At 50.5% G+C, this 19,000-nt stretch overlaps 1 protein-coding gene across 5 annotated transcripts in view; it reads left to right on the forward strand.

Moving 5' to 3' along the window:
* The window catches only part of DRC7 (dynein regulatory complex subunit 7), a 31,355-nt gene that overhangs the window by 8,553 nt on the left and 3,802 nt on the right, over positions 1–19,000 (forward strand). For all 5 annotated transcript variants that reach the window (XM_075940430.1, XM_075940431.1, XM_075940432.1 and 2 more), the window contains exons 5-15: positions 636–830; positions 1,638–1,796; positions 2,890–3,108; positions 4,667–4,792; positions 6,920–6,992; positions 8,992–9,120; positions 10,796–10,924; positions 12,729–12,955; positions 15,302–15,517; positions 16,874–16,984; positions 18,374–18,484. In XM_075940430.1, the coding sequence (XP_075796545.1) occupies positions 636–830; positions 1,638–1,796; positions 2,890–3,108; positions 4,667–4,792; positions 6,920–6,992; positions 8,992–9,120; positions 10,796–10,924; positions 12,729–12,955; positions 15,302–15,517; positions 16,874–16,984; positions 18,374–18,484 (1,695 nt within the window). The remainder of the gene's footprint in view (positions 1–635; positions 831–1,637; positions 1,797–2,889; positions 3,109–4,666; positions 4,793–6,919; positions 6,993–8,991; positions 9,121–10,795; positions 10,925–12,728; positions 12,956–15,301; positions 15,518–16,873; positions 16,985–18,373; positions 18,485–19,000) is intronic.

Raw genomic sequence — 19,000 nt, forward strand, 5'->3', positions numbered from 1 at the left:
ACTTGCTGAAGAGCCACCCAGAATTGTTCAACTAGGTGTAGGGATCCAAAATCACCCCCCACATGTCTCTCGCACCTCGTCGAAAGCATCGTTATCCCCATTTTGCAGGTGGGGAAACCGAGGCACAGAGCAATGCCGCAGTTTGGCCAAGGTTGCACAGCAAGTGCCCAGACTGGGATTGGACTCCAGGCTCCCAGCCTGTTGCCCATCCGTTGACCCACGTGGCTTCCCGGCAAAGGAGTCTACAAATGAGAAACCGCTAGGGGGGACCACCAATGACCTCCTGAGGTCTCTTCCAGCTCTATGATTCTATGACCAATGAACTTGGGCAGAGTTATTTCATGGGCAGGCTCCAGAGACACAGGCAATCATGTAACAGAGAGCAGAGGGGGCAGGACTTGAACCCACCACCCTATGTGAATGAGAATCCACCCTGTCGCTGGTGGGAGAGCCAGAGAGCTCTGTTCTCTCTGCAGCTGCCTACGTGCAAGCCCCATTGGGGTTTTTCAGGGTATGGCCTGGAGAATCTCAGGGCACCTGGGAGCCGGTGCTTTGTTTCTGGAGGAGGGGCTGCAAGGGTGGAGGTAAAGAGACCGCGGAGGCAGGAATAGGACTAATGTGTTTGCTCTTTAAAGCCCAGCTTCCTGCCCTCCCCAACCACCACCCTGAGGTACCAAAGGGGGAATTGCTTCGGTTTCAGCGTGGTCCTCTGCTCCCTGCTGATCGGGGCAGGCTACGACGCCTACTGCGTGAACGGCTACGCCACGCGGGAAATCTGCCTGATGGACGAGACCAAGGAAGTGTGCCCCCTGCTGAAGAAGTCAAAGAAGGTGAGGCACCCAGCTCCCTGGGGGCACGTCCACCCAAGCAGCGTGTCCCTGGAAATGAGCGACATCCCGGGAGCTCCTCAAATTGCGTCGCTTATTGCGAAGGGGCTTATTTTGAAATAAATCGACATATGTTCAACACCTAGCGTGTTTCCGCTGACTTCCTCAAGCCTTGTAAAATGAGATTTACATGAAGCCGGCATAAGAAGCCCGGTGTTTGGAATTTATTTCGAAATAACGGGCTTCTTGGGTAGGCGGCACATACCGCTGCTTGAGAATAACGGACGTCATTGCAAAATAACTCTGCTGTGTAGATGTGCCCTGGTCAGGGCCATGCATGAGTCCACTGATTTTCGAGATGAAGACCCGCCGCTTCCTGTGCTGTCTGTTGGAATAACTGTGGCGGCTTAGAACCTCAGAGCCACAAAGTACTAACTCCCAGAATGTTAAGGGAGCTGCAGCCAAGGGTACCTTTGATCTGCCTCTCCTGTGACCTCCCTTAGATACCCATGTGTTGCCAGGAGTCCAGTTTTGGCCCAGACTGTCCGTTATTCAGATCCCCCGTCCGGTAAAAAAAAACCCAGATCTGCCTGTTTCCCTCAGACAGAAGCCAAGTGGGGACAATTTTCCTCTGCCTCATGTGGTGGGGGTGGGGAGTGAGGAGTGCCCCCCCCCCTTTTTTTTGCTCAACAGAATTTTTTCCCAGTTTTTTTTGGGGGGGGGGGCTGTTTGGTATTTTTGGTTAAACCCTCTGGCAACCCTACATTTGGGTAAAGAAAGCTCTGTAGCTCTCTGCTCTTGTGGTTGCAGATCCTGAAAGAGCCTGTGAAGGAGAAGGTGAAAAAGTATGCAATCAAGCCCCCCCGGGACCTACGCAGCAAATTCGAGCTCCAGCAGGCGGCCAAGAAGGAAGCCGAAATTGTAGCCGCACAGGAGAAGAAGCAGAAGGAGGAAGAAGAAAGGATCGTGGTGAATAAATGTTTGGGTGTCTCCATCTTACTTGAACTCCCAACAGCAAGATCCCTGACACAGCTAGCGACCGGCTCATTGAACTGTGAGGGCGCGTCTACACACAGCAGCGCTAGCTCGCAATAAGCTATGCCATTTGAGCTGTGCAAAATGCGTCCCTTATTTTGAGAGTATTTTGAAACAGAGCGCCATTCCGACAAGTCCCTTACTCCTCGTGGAGAGAGGTTTACCAGGACGTCGAAATAGCGCGCCCGTGATTACATGTTGAAATCATGGGTGTGCTGTCTAAACACAGAAAATGCTATTTCGGGATACCGGAAGTATCCTGAAAAAGCACCAGAGTTTAAACGTACCCTGAAGGCTTGTCTACAGAGCACTGTTATTTCGGAATAACGGCACGTCTGCACACAAGCAGTTCTTTCGACATAATGTCAAAATAGTGGCCAGCTGGAGGACTTCTTACTCTGACTCCTGTAACTCTCATTGTACGAGGCATAAGGGAAGTCGGAGGAAGAGAGCTCTATTTTGAAATAAGTGCTGTGTAGACGTGCCCGAATTCGAAATAAGCTATTTCGACTTAAACTTCGCAATTGGTGTAGCTCTGTACTATGTGTGACATACAGAATCCTTTACATCCCCAAAGGATTCTCAGATGTTAAGCTAATCTTCCCAACTCCCTCCAAGGCAGATGAGTAATATTCTCCCCCTGGAGTGAGTGGGAAAACTGAGGCACAGAGCCATTAGGCCCTAGCTTTTCAAAAACCTCCACTGATTTTTTAGATGAAGATTAACTAGGTCAAATTCCAGCTGATAGAAAGAGACGAAGAGGACCAGAATCCTGGGTCCATTGCTGGTTGTGTGCCTGTGACCCGTTGAGTGACCATGGAGACACTATTTTCCGTGCTGCGTGCCTCAGTTTCCCTACTATAGACCAGAACTAATGATAATTGTGCAACTTCACAGAGGGGGTCGGGAGGGGTTCATCCATCACTTAGGGTGGTACCTGGAGCTCTTTGGAAGAGCGGTGCCAGAGGAGGACCAAGTATAACGGCTGTGTTGAATGATAACTTCTGGAAATTACTCTGTGCTGCAGGAAGCGGAAAAGCCAAAGCCGGACCCTTTGTACGGGCTACGCGTCCACGCCTGGGTTCTGGTTTTGGCGGGGAAGCGGGAGGTGCCGGAGAGCTTCTTCATTGATCCCTTCACAGCAAACAGCTACAGCACCACCGACGAGCATTTCCTCGGCATCGAAAGCGTCTGGAACCACAAGAACTACTGGATCAACATGCAGGACTGCTGGGACGGCTGCAAGGTAACTCCCCCGTCTGAACGGTGCCTGCCCTGCAGGGGAACGAGCCGTGGGGGAATGGAGACCTGTACGGCAGCCTCCCCTTCCCTTGCCATTCTGTCCCTTCACTCTTAGCCACTGAACCCCAGGCCGCCGTCTGAGCCCGGGGGTCGGCCTGGGCCTGATTCACCGATGCTCTTTGATGGTAGCCAGTGGGACATCCCTACAAAGCCACCCCTGGGGAATATGACCAGCCGACAAAGCTGGCTGGGTGCCCTGTCTAGTGCCAGAATAAGGCATTCACTAATGAAACAACAGCAATCAATTTCACAGGGGGCAGGCATTTTAATGAATTTTGGTACGTGGTCACGGGCCGACTCCACCCCTTAAAGGGGCGGGGTCTGGGGTGGAAGGGGCGGGGTTAGAATCATAGAGCTGGACGAGACCTCAGAAAGGTCATCAAGTCCAGCCCCCTGCCCAGGGCAGGACCAATCCCAACAGAGTTGTCTGGGGGCGGAGGCGTAGAATTAAAAACGCAACAAAGGGCTCACAGCTCCCAGCCTCGTAGGTCCTGTGTTGCCCGGCAGCCACCCGGGGATGCTGTGGCTATTTAAAGGACTCACGGCTCCCGTCCCCACTGGGGTAAATAGGATCCAGCAAGCAAACTAACTCAGCATAAACACATTTGTAAATATATTTCATGTACAGCCTGGATACGTTTTGTATTTCTCTAACAAAATGAATTGAATGTTTTTCTTCATATAAAAAGAAGGACGATTCTCCTTATTCACGGTGTTAAAATAGCACAGCGTCTCTTGTTATCCTGGGAGAATACAAAGCTTCAATGTTTGTGTATTCAACGCCCTTTCTGTAGAAATGAATTCATTTGTTAGGGTCTGAGGCCTCTTACACTTGCCATAGTTTAGGGTAAGCAATTATTCAAGTAGTTGACCACCCAATAAGCTTATTCGGTTCCCCACCCGCCCCCGGTTGCCTCTGTAAAAGCTGGTTTCCCCCAACACCATCTCCGCAATGCACAGGAGGGGGCGCAGGGGAGGCAGAGCAGCAGCAGTCCTGGAGCTGGTGCAAGCCAGGATGGCTCATTCCTGGCTCACGCCGGCTCCGGGAGCCACCTGCGCTGTGCTGCCACCTTTTAAATGTAGTAAGAGCTGCCTGGCTGAGTCCCAGCTCACGCCGGGTCCCGGGCCTATCCCCGCTGCGGTTCTGCAGTTTAAATGTAATAGGAGGTGGGCTGCCTGTTGCTTCTATTCAGTCCCAAGCTGCTCCAAGCGCGGTGCTGAACTGCTGTCCAGGGCCTTTACTGCAGAGGCGCCACCCTTGGGCTCCTAGCAAGCTTCCAACGCAGCAGTCGGCTGGGAAGAATCTGAGCACCCTCCCACACTAGGGATAGCTAATCCTCCACTGATCCCTGGGACTCCACGTCGTACTGTCCGGCCCTGAGCCTCTGCTGCTGAGCCGGAATCATACAGCTGAGCGCGCTGTGGCAGGTTGTGTCTCTCGGGGTGAGCATCTTATGCTGAAAGCAAATTTATGGCCAGCTCTGGTTGTTGTGTCCTCTCAGGGGCTGGCCTTCGACCTTGGGGACCCCGTGCGGTGGGAGTTCATGCTGGAGGGGACCGACAAGCCCCTCCTGTTGCTGCCGGAGGAGTATGAAGAGGAGTTAGCTGATGAGGACCTGGATGACTTTGTAAGTTCCCTGTCATTCCACAAGGCCTCCTGTTGTAGGAACAGGGCGTATGTGTGCACGCCTCTGCCCTCTGCTGGGTAGAATCTGACCTGCCTCAGTGTCTGTGCCCTGAAGTCCTCTAGTCCAGTGTTTCTCAACGTTTTTTTATAAAATATCCCTTTAAAAAAAAAAAAAAAGTACCCCCTTTTTCAAACAAAAATTAGAAGTACCCCCAGTACCTACAGCTTTCAGACACACACAATTTTTTTCTACCATTGCAACACATTTGTTTAAACAACTTAATTGTAGTTAGGCGGGCGATGACATTTCTGGGTGTAAAAAGTACAAAAATAAGAAAGCGCTGTAAAACTTAACACACAAATTCAGTTTTCCCCACATTTCAGTTGTCTTGATGTACCCCCCGGACGTCTCTCGAGTACCCCTGAGGGTACTTGTACCACTGGCTGAGACACACTGCTCTAGTCTGCCCTGGATGAAACTGCTTTTTAAAAATCAAGTTCCATTCTGCAGTTTTTCAGAACACCTTCTACCTCGGGGTGGGCAATAATTTTTGCAGAGGGGGCCACTTAATGAATTTTGGTACATGGCCATGGGCCAGCTCCACCCCCAGAAGGGCTGGGGACTAGCCTCCTCCCAGAGTTGCCTGGGGCCGGAGGCTTTGAATTAAAACCACAGCCAAAGGCTTGCGGCTCCCAGCCCCTCTGCTACTGCAGTGCCTGGCAGCTGCCCGGGGTTGCTGCGGCTATTTAAAGGCATCGCAACTCTGGCCACTGCTGGCTTAGCGCTACAGCGGTGAGCCGCAAGCCTGGATCCTGCTGCCTGAGCCACCACCTGGAAATTCAGGGGCAGAGGCAGCAGGATATAAATAGAAAGTGGCCAGATGCAGTCCAGGGGCCAGATCAAAGTGTTAGGCGGGCCGGATCCGGCCCCAGGGCCGCATCTCACCCAGCCCTGTTCTACCTGCTTCTCCTCTCCCTGGGGCAGAAGGAGTGTGGCAGTGGAGTTTGGAAATAAGATGATAGTCACAAGAGAAAATAATGTGAGAGCATAGACGTGACATCAGTGCATTCTCTCCCTTGATCTAACCTGTTCAGACAATGCCCGTCTCCAGGGTACGTGTCTGAGAGTGCCTTTCTCAGACTGCATGAAATAAACGAGCCAGGCATTGGTTCTAATGAGCAGTGCCATCTTCAATCAGCCCTGAGCGTCTCGCATCCAGCATGACCTTCACCCGAAAGAAAATACGTCCCTGGCTAGGCTCTGCTAGTGGCGAATGCCGGGATGGCGTGAACGTAGCCATGTTCTGTTTGATGGAAAATCCAAGAGCAATTTGAAAATAGCATCCACTCTGCAAAATGACAGGGTCAGGAATGTCCCAGCCGCGCAGACAACCTGTGTGGTTTTTAGTGTGGGGTGCAAATATTCCCCTGCGTAAATGTCCCATGTGTCTCTTGGCACACTGATGGCATAAAGCAAAGCTACTCAAATTTGGAAGCCCCGAGGGTCACAATGATACTCACAACACATGCCGAGGGCTGCAACTTAAGTATGGCTGCATTGACATGCAAATGTCTATGCAAATATATGCAAATAGCTTCTTTCACACTGACGGGCATGACGACAAAGATTAAGGCAAGACTACACAACACGCAGGCCCCATTTAAGTCAGTTCTGCTGATATTAATATTTACCTGATACCCACCCATATATCAGCCCTTTTAATGAGTAATGACGGTCCAGGAATTTAACTATTTAAACGTATCTCAACAGAAGACCATTCCATTGACTCGCCGTTGTGGACCATGTTCCCAGCGGAGGCCATATTCAAAGGATCCCACCTGCGGGCCGTGTGTTGAGCCCCGCGTAAACTCAAACCGCACTGCGGGCCGCAATCAAACGGGCTGTGGGCTGCATGTGGCGTGTTGAATTAACCGTACTTTGTTATTTGCGGCACGTACAATGCACCCTGGGGCGTGTGTACAGCCACATGTGTGAAGGTGTGCGCCACAGTCTAATATAACAATCATTTCCAGAGACAAATGTGCTTCCTCCCTTGGCAAGGCAGTGCCGGCAGCTCTGGTCAGGGCATTGCTCAGCTAATAGAAACCCCCCGCTCTGTCTTGCTAGGACAAGGAGGAGGAAGAGAAGGGTTTTGACATGCCGGCGTCCTGGGTGGACCCCGTTCAAATATCGCGGAAAGGTATGTGTGCTTCCTTCACCGTGCGACATGGTCTTCCGACGGCAATAGATATGATTCTGTGTATTTCAGTGAACCTTTGTATTGTAACACGCGGGACAACGTCAAGCAATGATATAGGAATACATCCGGCTGCGCACTACTTGGGATATCCCTTATTATTTAATTACATCCCTGTGTTTTGTGCCCATGGATTCTCCCAAAACCTACTGTCTCATTCTAAATTGGGCATCGCCGCCCCCCAGGATGGACATAGGTTTTGTTTTCTTCCTTTGCTTGATACCTGGGTGAATTTTGCCAGATATCCTTCCTGGCATTACCAGTGTTACACTGCAGTTGATACATCTGTCTGTCTGTCCATCTGTGAGTCCGTTTGTTCCAGAACTCCTCCTGAACGCTAAGCGCTAAGGCCACCAAATTTGGTATGTGGCTTCCTCTTATCACACCTTCCTCTGACTTCAAGCAAGGTCAGGGTTTGCTTGTACCAGGATAATGGGACGTGCTTGGAATCTGATTGTTTTCCATAACATGGAAAGAGAGGGGTCCAGTAGGAGGGACGGTTATACTCCGCAATGACCACAGGGGGGCAGCAACATGGGGGGGATAATTACACTGCAGAGTGACCACAGAGGGGCGGCCACTCCAGTAAGAGAGTGGGATGCTGTGACCAGGCTCTGCATGTTGCAGGTCACTGGCCCAGGTAAGTGGCCCCTTTTCCCAAAGCCTCAGGCCAAACCCCTCCCCCGGACCCCAGTACCAGACCCAGGAGAGAGAGATCCCTGCCACCCAGCAACCTCCAGCTAGGGCTGGCCAGCACCGCCCTTGCTGCTGTGCCCCTCCCCACCCAAGGCAGCCGTCGGCAGGGCAGCACAGCCCTGGTTGGCCTAAGCAGCAGCCACCGGCCAGAGCCAAATAGTGCAGCCCCAACCTCAGCTCCCCTCAGGAGGAACCATCGTCTGTGCAGCCCCGGTCTCCTAGGGAGGCGCCCCCAGCCAGGGCCAACCACTGCTGTCCCTAGCCAGCCTGGGGAATAGCCACTGGCTGGAGCCTCCCCCACACTGGAGGAGCCGTGGGCAGCGCAGCCCAGCCAGACTTGGGGCTCCCGAGTCCCCCACCCACTGCCTTGAGCCCCACAACTCCGAGTTCCCTGCCCTGAGCCTCCCATCTTGAACCTCCACACACACATCCCAACCCGACCGAGCAACGCTGGGGACAGCCGCTAGCTACCTTGTATGTGCTATAGCAGGACAACGTGTTGTTTAATCCTTATTAGGTGTCTAGTGGTTAAAGCCGAAGTGTGGGAACCAGGAGATCTCTGCTCTCTTCCTAGTTATACCCCTGACTCGCTGTGTGACTGCAGCAAGTTCCTTAACGATTCTGCGCCTCAGTTTCCCTATCTGTAAAACAGGGCTAACAGCCTGCTTCATGGGTGTTGGGAGGCTTAATTCCTTAGCGCGTTTTGTGCTCCTTGGAGCGGAGAGACTAGAAGCGGAAGATCTCTTCTATTTGGTAAGGACTTGATTCAAGAGCAGCCCCTAGTGAAATGATTTGTAAGTGGGGAATTCAGAATGTCCTGCTTGTAGTCTAGCGAGTCATGAAGAAGTGAAAGGCTCCCCATCCCGCAGCTGCACCCCCCTCTAATTTCACTGCTCCTCACTCGCAGAAGAGGCACTGAGGTTAAAGGGCAATGCCAATCCACATTAAAGACTCGATCCAGCTCCCAGGGAGAACTGGGTCAGGCTCGGTCCTGTGTGCTCCCAGCTTTCACTGACATCAGCAGAGGGGGCTACGCATGCACCAGATAGACCCCCGCTATCCCGCCACCGTGGAGAGTAACAACGTTCCTGCTGCACAGCCAGGGTGTTGTGAGAGCCGCTGGCAGCTGAATGTGGAAAAGAAGCCTCTTGGGGCCTTGATTTCTCCCATGCTGCTGCGCCTTCCTTTTATCAGCTCTGCTCCTGGATAACTCTTGGGGCTAAACTCCTCCCCTTGCCATCTGCAGAATTTGAGACCCGGTGTCCCCAGGGGAAGAAGGTGATCCAGTACAAGAACGCCATGCTGGAGAAGTGGGCGCCCTACCTGAACAGCAACGGGCTGGTCCAACGCCTCACCGTCTATGAGGACCCAGAATGTAAAGGAGATGAATGATTGATGGGAGGAAAAATGGGATGGGGGGGTGTCAGGGCAACTGGGTTTGCATTTGTTTCTCCTATGCCCCCCGCGCTTTCGTACTTTTCTTTCTCCTCTTCTAGTCCCCCAAGCCCTTCTTCACAGTGCCGTGTTTGCTCCCCTGCCAGCCCTAAAACCTCCCAGCAAGGGATGCTGATTCTGTTCTCAGACATAAGCACCCTGCATCCCAAGCCAGGCAACTGCTGGTCAGGTGGTGGGGCAGTTCACACGTGGCCTGTAAGGTTCCTGAGAAGTGAGGCAATTACTCACATCCATCCATCTGGTCTGATCCAACTGTAACTGCCAGCAGCCAGATTTGAACCCGGGACCTCTGAAGCTTAGTACAGGAGCCTCTACCATCTGGGCTAAAAGCCAACTGGCTCCCAGCCCATGCTGTAGAGGTCTCTTAGTCTAAGAGATTGCTGTGGTCTAGGTGCCACTGCATGGGACAGTGAACCACACTAGGGCTACAGCTACACTGCAGAGTTTTTGCACCAAAACTTGCAGAGTGTCCACACTACGAGATCATTTTTGCACAAGAAAAAGTACAGTAGATCATCAGAAGACAGGGCTTTTTGCGCAAGAATTATTCCTCTTTCTACGAGGAAAAAGCCTTTTGGTGCAAGAGCTCTTGCCCAAAAAGGTGTGTGTGGACAGACATTGGAAAAAGCACCGGTGTTCTGATGGCCATTCTGTGAATGGCCATCAGAGCTTTCTTGCGCAAGAGCATCCATGGCAGCGTGGACGCTTTCTTGCACAAGAAGCCTGCAGTGTAGATGTAGCCTCGGTGTGTGGGTTACACCAGTGTTTCTCACCCAGTGGTACGAGTACCCATGGGGTACTCAAGAGAAGTCAGGGGTGGGGTATGTCAACACAACTGAAATTTGGCGAAAACTGAATTTTTGTGTTAAGTTTTACAGCGCTTTATTATTTTTTGTGCTTTTTGCACCCCAGCATTTCATCGCCCGCCCAACTATGATGAAGCTGTTTAAACAAATGTGTTGCAATGGTAGAAAACAATTGTGTGTCTGAAAACTGTATGTACTGGGGGTACTTCTAATTTTTTTTAAAGGGGTATTTTATAACAAAAAAGGTTGAGAAACACTGGGTTACACAACCACGTAGATAACATGTGCTCGACTGAAAGCACTTGGTGATCCTTTCCACTGCCCCATTTGACACCAAGCACCGGCTGACGTGCGCTGCAGGATCAGCCGAGAGCACTCAGTGCCTCTCAGGATCAAGTCCTCAGCTGTGGGCAGGAGTTGCCTGTATTTTGCTCCTGCAGAGAAACAGAGGTATAATGCTAAGAGAGCTACTGTAAAGGATGCGCCTACTTCCACTGATGTGAATGGGAGTCACGCAGGGAAATCCCTATGAGAGCAAAGGGGACGGTATGTTATGCTTAACTAATAGCGTTTCTTTATCTCTAAGCCATATCCTGAAGCAGCTGGTCCAGGACACAGGGTGGAGATCCTGGCTTGCACCCCCAGCCTCCTTTCCCCAGCATTCTCCTTTGATGCCAGTTCTGTGATCTTTTTCTCCCCTCCCTCCTGAGTTCTGTTGCCAGGGAATATCTGATGTGTTGGATTTCCAAGGGGCCACAGGCTCGTGCCATGAGGTTTTTCTCCTGCCAGGTACCCGGGTGCTGGAGGTCAAGGAGTGGTTCAAAAACCGAGAGGACATGATGAACATGAGACAACTGAATAAAAAAACCGAGGTGACGACAGAGTACTTCAGTCCGGGACATGTCCAGGGACTCAAAGGTACACAAACTGCCCCCTCCTCCTCCAGGGGGCGCTGCACTCTGGGACAGTTCCGCCTAGGTTTGGTGGGGGATGCCCCAGGATGGGACTATAAACAGCTGGACACAGTCACCGGTTCAGCAAAACCAAATCCTCTAGCAAGAAAGGCTCTTCCAAGCTTCATTCTAGAGCAGGGCTACTCAACACGCAGCCCATGGCTCACATGTGGCCCGTGGCCATTTGTTTGCAGCCCGCGGGACAGTTTGGGTTGATAAGTATTTTAGTAGTTAAATTCCTAGGCTGTTGTGAAGCCGGAACAAAAAAGTAGTCAATATAACGGTCTTCTGACAAGTTGTGTTTTAGTCGTTCAATTCCTGGACCATCATTGCTCATGAAAAGTGCTGTCAGATGGGTGGAAGTGGTAAATAGTGCATTTTATTAATATCAGCAGAGCTGACTAGGGTTGCCAGATACTTTCATAAAAAATACCAAACATGGCGGGGAAAAAATTGGTTGGGCAAAAAAAAAAAGAGTCACGGCCCCTTTAAATCCCCACACTCCCCAGCAGACGTGGCAGGGAAAGAATGTCCCAAGTGGCCTTCCATCTGAGAGAAACAGAAAATACCGGTATTTTCTGGGGGTTTTACCAGACAGAAGCCACAATACTGGACACCTGGCAACCCTAGAACTGACTTAACCGGGGCCTGTGTGTTGTGTAGTCTTGCCTTAATTTTGCATTCATGCCCATCAGTGTGAACGAAGCTATTTGCATATACATTTGCATGTACATTTGCATGTACATTTGCATATACATTTGCATGTACACACAACCATACTTACGTTGCCGCCCCCGGCATGTGCTGTGAGTATTGTTGTAGCCCCCAGGGCTTCCAAGGTTGAGTAGCCCTGGTCTAGGGCCTCTCTAAGCACTAGCTACAGCACAAGAAACGGAGGGGGGGACATTCACAACCTGCAGCCCAGGGGAGGGGAAGCCAAAGCGGCACCTTCCCGATCCCGGGGTATTCTGAGTCTGGAGAGGCCCCCTTTATAACAGGCAGCATAGGCACCAACTCCTAGGGAAAAACTGATGGGTGCGGAGCATCCCCCTGCAGCCTTGTTAACTCCCCCCGCCTCCCAGGATAGATAGATAGATAGATAGATAGATAGATAGATAGATAGATAGATAGATAGATAGATAGATAGATAGATAGATAGATAGATAGATAGATAGAGCTGGTGTGTGGGGATAAATAGATAAACTCCAGTAGCTTCTTTTCAATTTACTCTTTATTGCTTTAGAAGGGGGTTAAGCTAACCTGAAAACAGCCATATAACGACTGGTTTAATTGGACCAGTATAATTATACTGGCGTAACTGGTAAAACTTTCCTGTTTGACAAGTCTTAAACTCACTATTTGTTTCCTGCTTTTCCCCGGCTCCGGGCAGATATACCCAGTATCAGCCACGGACCTAGTGCAGCATATATCTCCAACCTAGGTAGCTATCCACATGGCGATCTCCGGGGGGAAATCAAGGCTCCGCCTACTCCCAGCCCAGAGGTGTGCAGGATGGGGTGGCCGGGCGGATGCTGCTGTCCTTCAGTGCCGTTAGTCACAGCATTCCAGTGCATGGGAGTACAGGATGTTCCACATTCTCTTACTCTCCTGCATGGGTCATTCAGGTTCTGTGATGGCTGGTGGGGCAGTCACAAAGTCCCGTCCCACGGCATGCTGCCCGCTCGTGCCAAGTAATATTTGGCAAGTGTATCAACCAGTGCTGTCATCGTCACCTTTTGAGGTTCATACAGTATCTCTGACTCTCCTAGCCCACACCTACAAAACGATGGAGCCGGAGACAGAGCGCACCATGGAGTTTTACAGCGAGACACGAGTAGACGGCCTTCAAAAACGGGTTGAAAATGCCAAAGAGATGACGGAATACTTTGAAGGGCGGTCAGATTTCCTGCACTACCGGCACGCGATGTTTGGCAAAAAGACAAAAAGAGCACAGATGCTCGTCGCTAACACTGAATCGAATGCCCGGCCCATCTTGGTACCAATATGCGAGCTATTCAGAACCTCCCAATTTCAGTCCATGGGATTCCGGGTGAAGGTTCAGTTTCATTTCCACTTGGCACCGCCAAGGGAAAACTCCAAACAAGTGAAAGGATGGGGGCTAGTCTGAGCCAGATACCCCACCGTGACTCCCTGGAGCAACCACGATTTAGCTAGGAGTTTGGACAAAAACATTCGCCCGGGTTCCAAAATGCCCCACTGGGGGTGTGTCTGTGTTCAGCCCCGACACTAGCCAGCTTTGGGGTTTTGTTATGAAACGTGCCCATAATGCTAAGCAATATCGCCAGCACTCGGATTTGCACCATGTCATTCCTAGGGAGTCTTATAAACCCTAATTCTGGGAAGCACCCCCAACTATTGAATGATGCTAAGCATGGACTTAAAGTCGGCCTTGTGCTTAAGTGCTTTCTTGAATTAGAGCCATAAGAGCAGGGGTGGGCAACAATTTTTGCCCGGGGGCCACTTCAAAAATTTTTGAAGTAGCCCCAAGCCACCCCGGAAGGGACATGGCCTAAACAGGAAGGGGCGGGACTTCCCACCTCCAGACCATGATTAGTCTGGGAGTGAGGGAGCCCCTTTGCCCTCCCTTCCCATTAGGCTCCCATGCCCTGGAAGAGGCTTGGCACGCTCCCCCACCCCCAGACCAATCAGAGCCTAGGGGCGGGGGAACACGGGAAGCCTAGGAGCAGGGGAGTGCATGAAGCTTCCTTTGCTCTGCTCCCACCCTGCGGCACTTCAAAGCACCACAGGCCCTAATTGGTCTTAGGGACTTGGCGGGCTGGATCCGACCCACAGAGGCCCTTTTGCCCACCCCTGCATAAGAATGACCCTTTCCCGACGCTATGCAAGGCGTCTGGTGCTTGGACTGGTGTTCAAAGGGGAAGGTTGCATCCTTTCCCCCCTGTGTGCAGGGAATTCCTGGAGGAACTGTGCTTCTCCGAGGTATAATGCCACATGGAGCGCATGTGTAAGCGGGGGAATGATCCCGCTATTGTGGGGAACTTTCCTGGCTTTTATACCACCCCGGTGAAATGAACCAGCGAAAGGATCTGAGTCCCCGCTCCCACTTCCTTTACCCCACGGCTCCCCTGTTCCTGAGGGCTCCCCCTCCACCCTCCTGAGTAGCAGAGCCCTTGAAACCCCAACAAGGCTGGGCCCAGGTTTCCTGGGGCTTAATCCCCGACCTTGTAGTCACTAGGGGCAGGAGTTAGGGTGTCCCCACTCCGAGGTGCTCTCTTTACACTGCAGGCCTTCTTGGCCCAGTGATCACTTCATAAGGTTCAAAGCAAATACAATTTATTAAACATCAACTGATTAAAGAGAAAAGAATAAGAAAAACTGAGAAAGGTTAAATGAGAACACACAGCCCTGCTCTGTAGCACAGGGACATCAAAACAGCAGCCTGCAGAGTGTAAGGACAGTCCACAGTCTCTTCCTTAGAGGCCTTGGATGTGCTGCAGGGGGGGGTGGGGCTGCAGGCTGGACACGCTTGCTCTGGCAGTGACCACACAGCCTCAAGCTCCAAGTGGCCAGACCCCTCTCCCAGTCCAGAGCCTCTCCCCACACTTTGCAGTTCCCCGCTGCTCACCACATCCAGCTGCAGGCTGAGCTGCTTGGCCAGTCTCTAGCTTCTTGCATTGCTTCTCTGTTCCTTTTGGCTCTCTGAGCACTGCCAGTCTGCTGCTCAACACAGGGTCGGCGCTCCTTGAGCTGTGTGTGTCTGGCTCAGCTGCTGCAAAAACTGCCCCTCAGCACACAGCTTGCACTCCTTGGGCTGCGTCTCAGCTCTCTGTTTGCTCAGAGAGAGCCAGAACAATCCCAGGTCACAGGGAGGACGGGGCCTGGCCTCTCCCCTTCCTCACTGGCCTGTCCAACCTGTCAATCAGGCTGAGCTGGAGTGTTGGCTGCTTTCCATTGTCTCTGGGGTCTGTCAGACTCATGTCCCTTCTGAAACTGGGAGCTGGCAAACCAAAAAACTCCCACAGAGTTTTAGTAAGGGGTAACAGTCCCCTTACACATGGTCCAGCTCTGCTCTTGTACCTGAAGGGTGGAATCTGCTCCTGTAAGCAGCAACCCCAAGCAGCGCTGGCTCTGCTCCTTCTCTGCTACACTGCAGTCACAGGTGGGAGGGCATCGTAGTTCCGAGTCTGAGCAAAGCCGTTATCGTCTTATTTAGAGCTTGGATTTGGAGTAGGGCTCAGTTTTCTCCTGGGGTGTCTGTTTCCCGCCTGGTCCATTCAAACCTCCCCGATCTTGTCATTTTTCTAGGCCATCTGTTCACTTCTGACCTGTTTGCATCTCTTCTTCCCACCACCACCCCCAGCAAATCAAGGAGCAGTTCCGTAGAAACACCCAAAAGCCAGCTGATGACGATGTAGCAGAGCGCATCTTTATGATCTCGGAGGAGCGGATTATGCTGACGTATCATTGCAAGGACAGTTACATCACGGCCTCGAAGAAGGAGTTCATCAAACAAAAGGAGGAAGATAATAAAGGAAACAAGATCATCATGACCTCCGATATGTGCATCAGCTACCAGGTATGCCAATGAATTGGAGGTTTCCAGTCCCAAAAGGCACAAAGAGAAGCTGGAAGTCTGACTCAGAATTTGAGAAGACAATTTCCATGGTTCTGAGGATCCAAGCTGGCACTTTAGGAAGGGAAAGATGAAACCTCTTTTCGGCATTTCTCTCTTGGGGGAGCAATTAAGGGCACAAGAAGTCAAAATTCCATGGGTTCTATCTCCATTTCTATGATGGATTTGCTGTGTGTTGTTACCATTTGTCCTAAACTCTCCATCCATTAGTTTGCCCAGGTGATGTATTTTTTTCCTACAATCTGGATGCTTTTGAAAAAGTCTGTCATTTTTGTCGCTTTGCAAAGAGCGTGCAAACTGCTGCCCCGGGGCTGCTGTCCTGTGACCTCAAGTGGGCGGAAAACTGATTCTAGCCACACAGCAGCAACAAAGAGAGGAACAATATACTGCCAGCCACAGTGAAGTGTTAGATTCAAACCCTAGACAGAGCTAAATTAACTATTAACCATGCGCCAGATTCTCAGATGGTGTAAATCAGCGTAGCTCTATTGAAGTCAGTGGAAATGTGTCAGTTACTAACCAACTGAAGATAAAAAAGGGATCGAGAATAAGACCGAGAATATCTTACTGCCTCTATATAAAACCATGGTATGCCCACATCCTGAATACTGCGTGCAGATGCAGTTGCCTCATCTCAAAAAAGCTAGCTTGGCATTGGAAAAACTTCAGAAAAGGGCAACAAAAATGATTAGGGGCTTGGAACGGGTCCCATATGAAGAGACATTAAAGAGACTGGGGCTTTTCAGGGTGGAAAAGAGGAGACGAAGGGGGGATATGATAGAGGTTTGTCAAATCATGACTGGTGTGGAAAAAGAGAATACGGAAAAGTTATTTACTTATTTCCACAATGTAAGAACTAGGGGTCACCGAATGAAAGTAATAGGCAGCAGGTTTAAAACAAACAAAGGAAGTTTTTCTTCATGCAGCACACAGCCAACCTGTGGAACTCCTTGCCAGAGGATATCGTGAAGACCAGGACTTAACAGGGTTCAAAAAAGAACTAGATAGATTCATGGAGTTAGGTCCATCAATATTAATCAGCCAGAATGGGCAGGAATGGTGTCCCTGGCCTCTGTTTGTCAGAGTCTGGGAATGGATGACAGGGGAGGGATCACTTGATGATTCCCTGTTGTGTTCACTCCCTCTGGGATATCTGGCATTGGCCACTGTCGGCAGAGAGGACACTGGGCTAGGGGGACCTTTAGTTTGACCCAGTCTGGCCATTCTTATGTTCTTATGACGATCTGGTTCCATGTGTCTAGAAGACTCTGCATCCAACACTGGTGCTTTTGTCTTTAGGTGGGGTCTTTTCAGAAGAACAAGAAGCTGCTGCATCTCTATGAAATGATGCTGAAGCTAATGGATGCAGAAAAGCACCTGAGGCATCAAGTCTGGGAGTCTGAAACAGAGGTGATGGGGGAAATCTCCTTGCTAACACCAACGTATGTTAGACGTTAGAACTAGGTGCAACTAACCATCTCTTCACATCATGTCATGTGGTCCAATATTATCCAGTATCTCAGTGATCAGTTCCGATGACACGGTGCTGGTCCCCAGCCCAGAATATACAAACCATGGCTTGCCTTTGTTCGGTGGAAATCAGTCTTTGGGATTTTTGTGAAGACTCCTCCTCGGCTCTCCTTCCACTTTCTAGGGACAGGGCATAAAAGGGCTGCAACAGAGAGGGTCCGTAGTGGGATAGCTAGCAGCACATCTGCCATTTGCCTGCTGACCAGAGCAGGAAAGAAGAGGATGCCCAAGAGATTACAATCTAATTGCTAACTAAGCACTTCTAAGGTAGCCAAGGCCATAGCATCTAGGTGCTTACCTCTGTAGTAAAGGACAAATTACCTTAAAAGAGATGGATTGCAATCGGTAACCCATTGCAACTGCATGCACCAAACCCCACTTCCATGGCACTGGTTGCGAGGGACTGACCGAGCAGAGCTATTGCAGCTTTGAAGAGAAGACCGCTGGATCGGAACGTGAGAAAACTACTTTGACGAAATCCCTATAGCAGTTGGTTAGGTAATGAAAAGGACTGTGGTGCCAGTCTGATGGCAAAGTAGAGGGTCACAAAATACTCGGGTAAGATTTATGGATCTGTAATTCCATCAATGGGCTTTGGGGACACCCATCTTTCGCTCCGGAGGTTCATAGTCATCACAATAGCTCAATGGAACTATAACCCCATTGTTCACATTGTTTACGTTTAGGCTCCGTAACGAGGAATACTTTTGGTAATTCCATCAAAGAGTATGGCTACGCCTAGATGACAAAGTAATGTCGGAAACAGAAATTTACGGATCTTTTTCCGCGTTTCTGCCAGAAGAGGCTTTTCCGAAATTTGGCGCGTCTACACGGCACCAGATTTCAGACAAACCTGCTCTTTCGAGCCATCCCTTCTTCCTTGTCAAACGAGGTTTACAGGGATGGCGAAAGAGAGCGTCCACTTTTCAAAAAAAAAAATTGGAAAAGCGGACGCATTCCTTGGACGCAGCATTGCTTTTCCAGGATACCAGAAAAGTACTGCTGTCTAGACATAGTCAATGAGGCAACAGAAATAAAGTTCTTATTAGTACTCTTTAAAAATGCTGCTCTTTTGGCCAATATATCCTCAGCCCATGAACAGATACATGCCGCTCCCTAGCGAAAATGGATACAAGCTTACACCGTCATGCAGTGCCACCGTCTTTGCATACTGACCAGGCATATGTTCTTTGAAGCAGACAGTCAAGAGGAGGGCTTCATGCTTTGAGGAAATGTCACGAGATCTTTGCTTTTCTGATTTCACTGAAGGTGTTAGAAATTCTCAAGATCCGGGAGGAAGAAGCAGCTACCAACAAGCTGACGGTTTCTATGTATGATACAGAAAGGAATGAAAAGAGCAAACAACATCGAGAGACGATGGTAGGCAGCAGTGTCTAATAACAACCATAACTTTTGATCCCAATTTCTATCTCTTGTACTAAAGGTGGGGTTTAGTAGGAACCATGAGGGTATGTCTACACTACCCCGCTAGTTCAAACTAGCGGGGTAATGTAGGCATACCGCACTTGCAAATGAAGCCCGGGATTTGAATTTCCCGGGCTTCATTTGCATAAGCGGGAAGCCGCCATTTTTAAATCCCCGCTTGTTCGAACCCCGTGTAGCGCGGCTACACGGGGCTCGAACTAGGTAGTTTGGACTAGGTTCCTATTCCGAACTACCGGTAGTTCCACGAGGTGTACCGGTAGTTCGGAATAGGAACCTAGTCCGAACTACCTAGTTCGAGCCCCGTGTAGCCGCGCTACACGGGGTTCGAACAAGTGAGGATTTAAAAATGGCGGCTCCCCGCTTATGCAAATGAAGCCCGGGAAATTCAAATCCCGGGCTTCATTTGCAAGTGCGGTATGCCTACATTACCCTCCTAGTTCGAACTAGGAG

Source organism: Pelodiscus sinensis, chromosome 12, assembly GCF_049634645.1.
Source record: "Pelodiscus sinensis isolate JC-2024 chromosome 12, ASM4963464v1, whole genome shotgun sequence".
Lineage (NCBI taxonomy): Eukaryota > Metazoa > Chordata > Testudines > Trionychidae > Pelodiscus > Pelodiscus sinensis.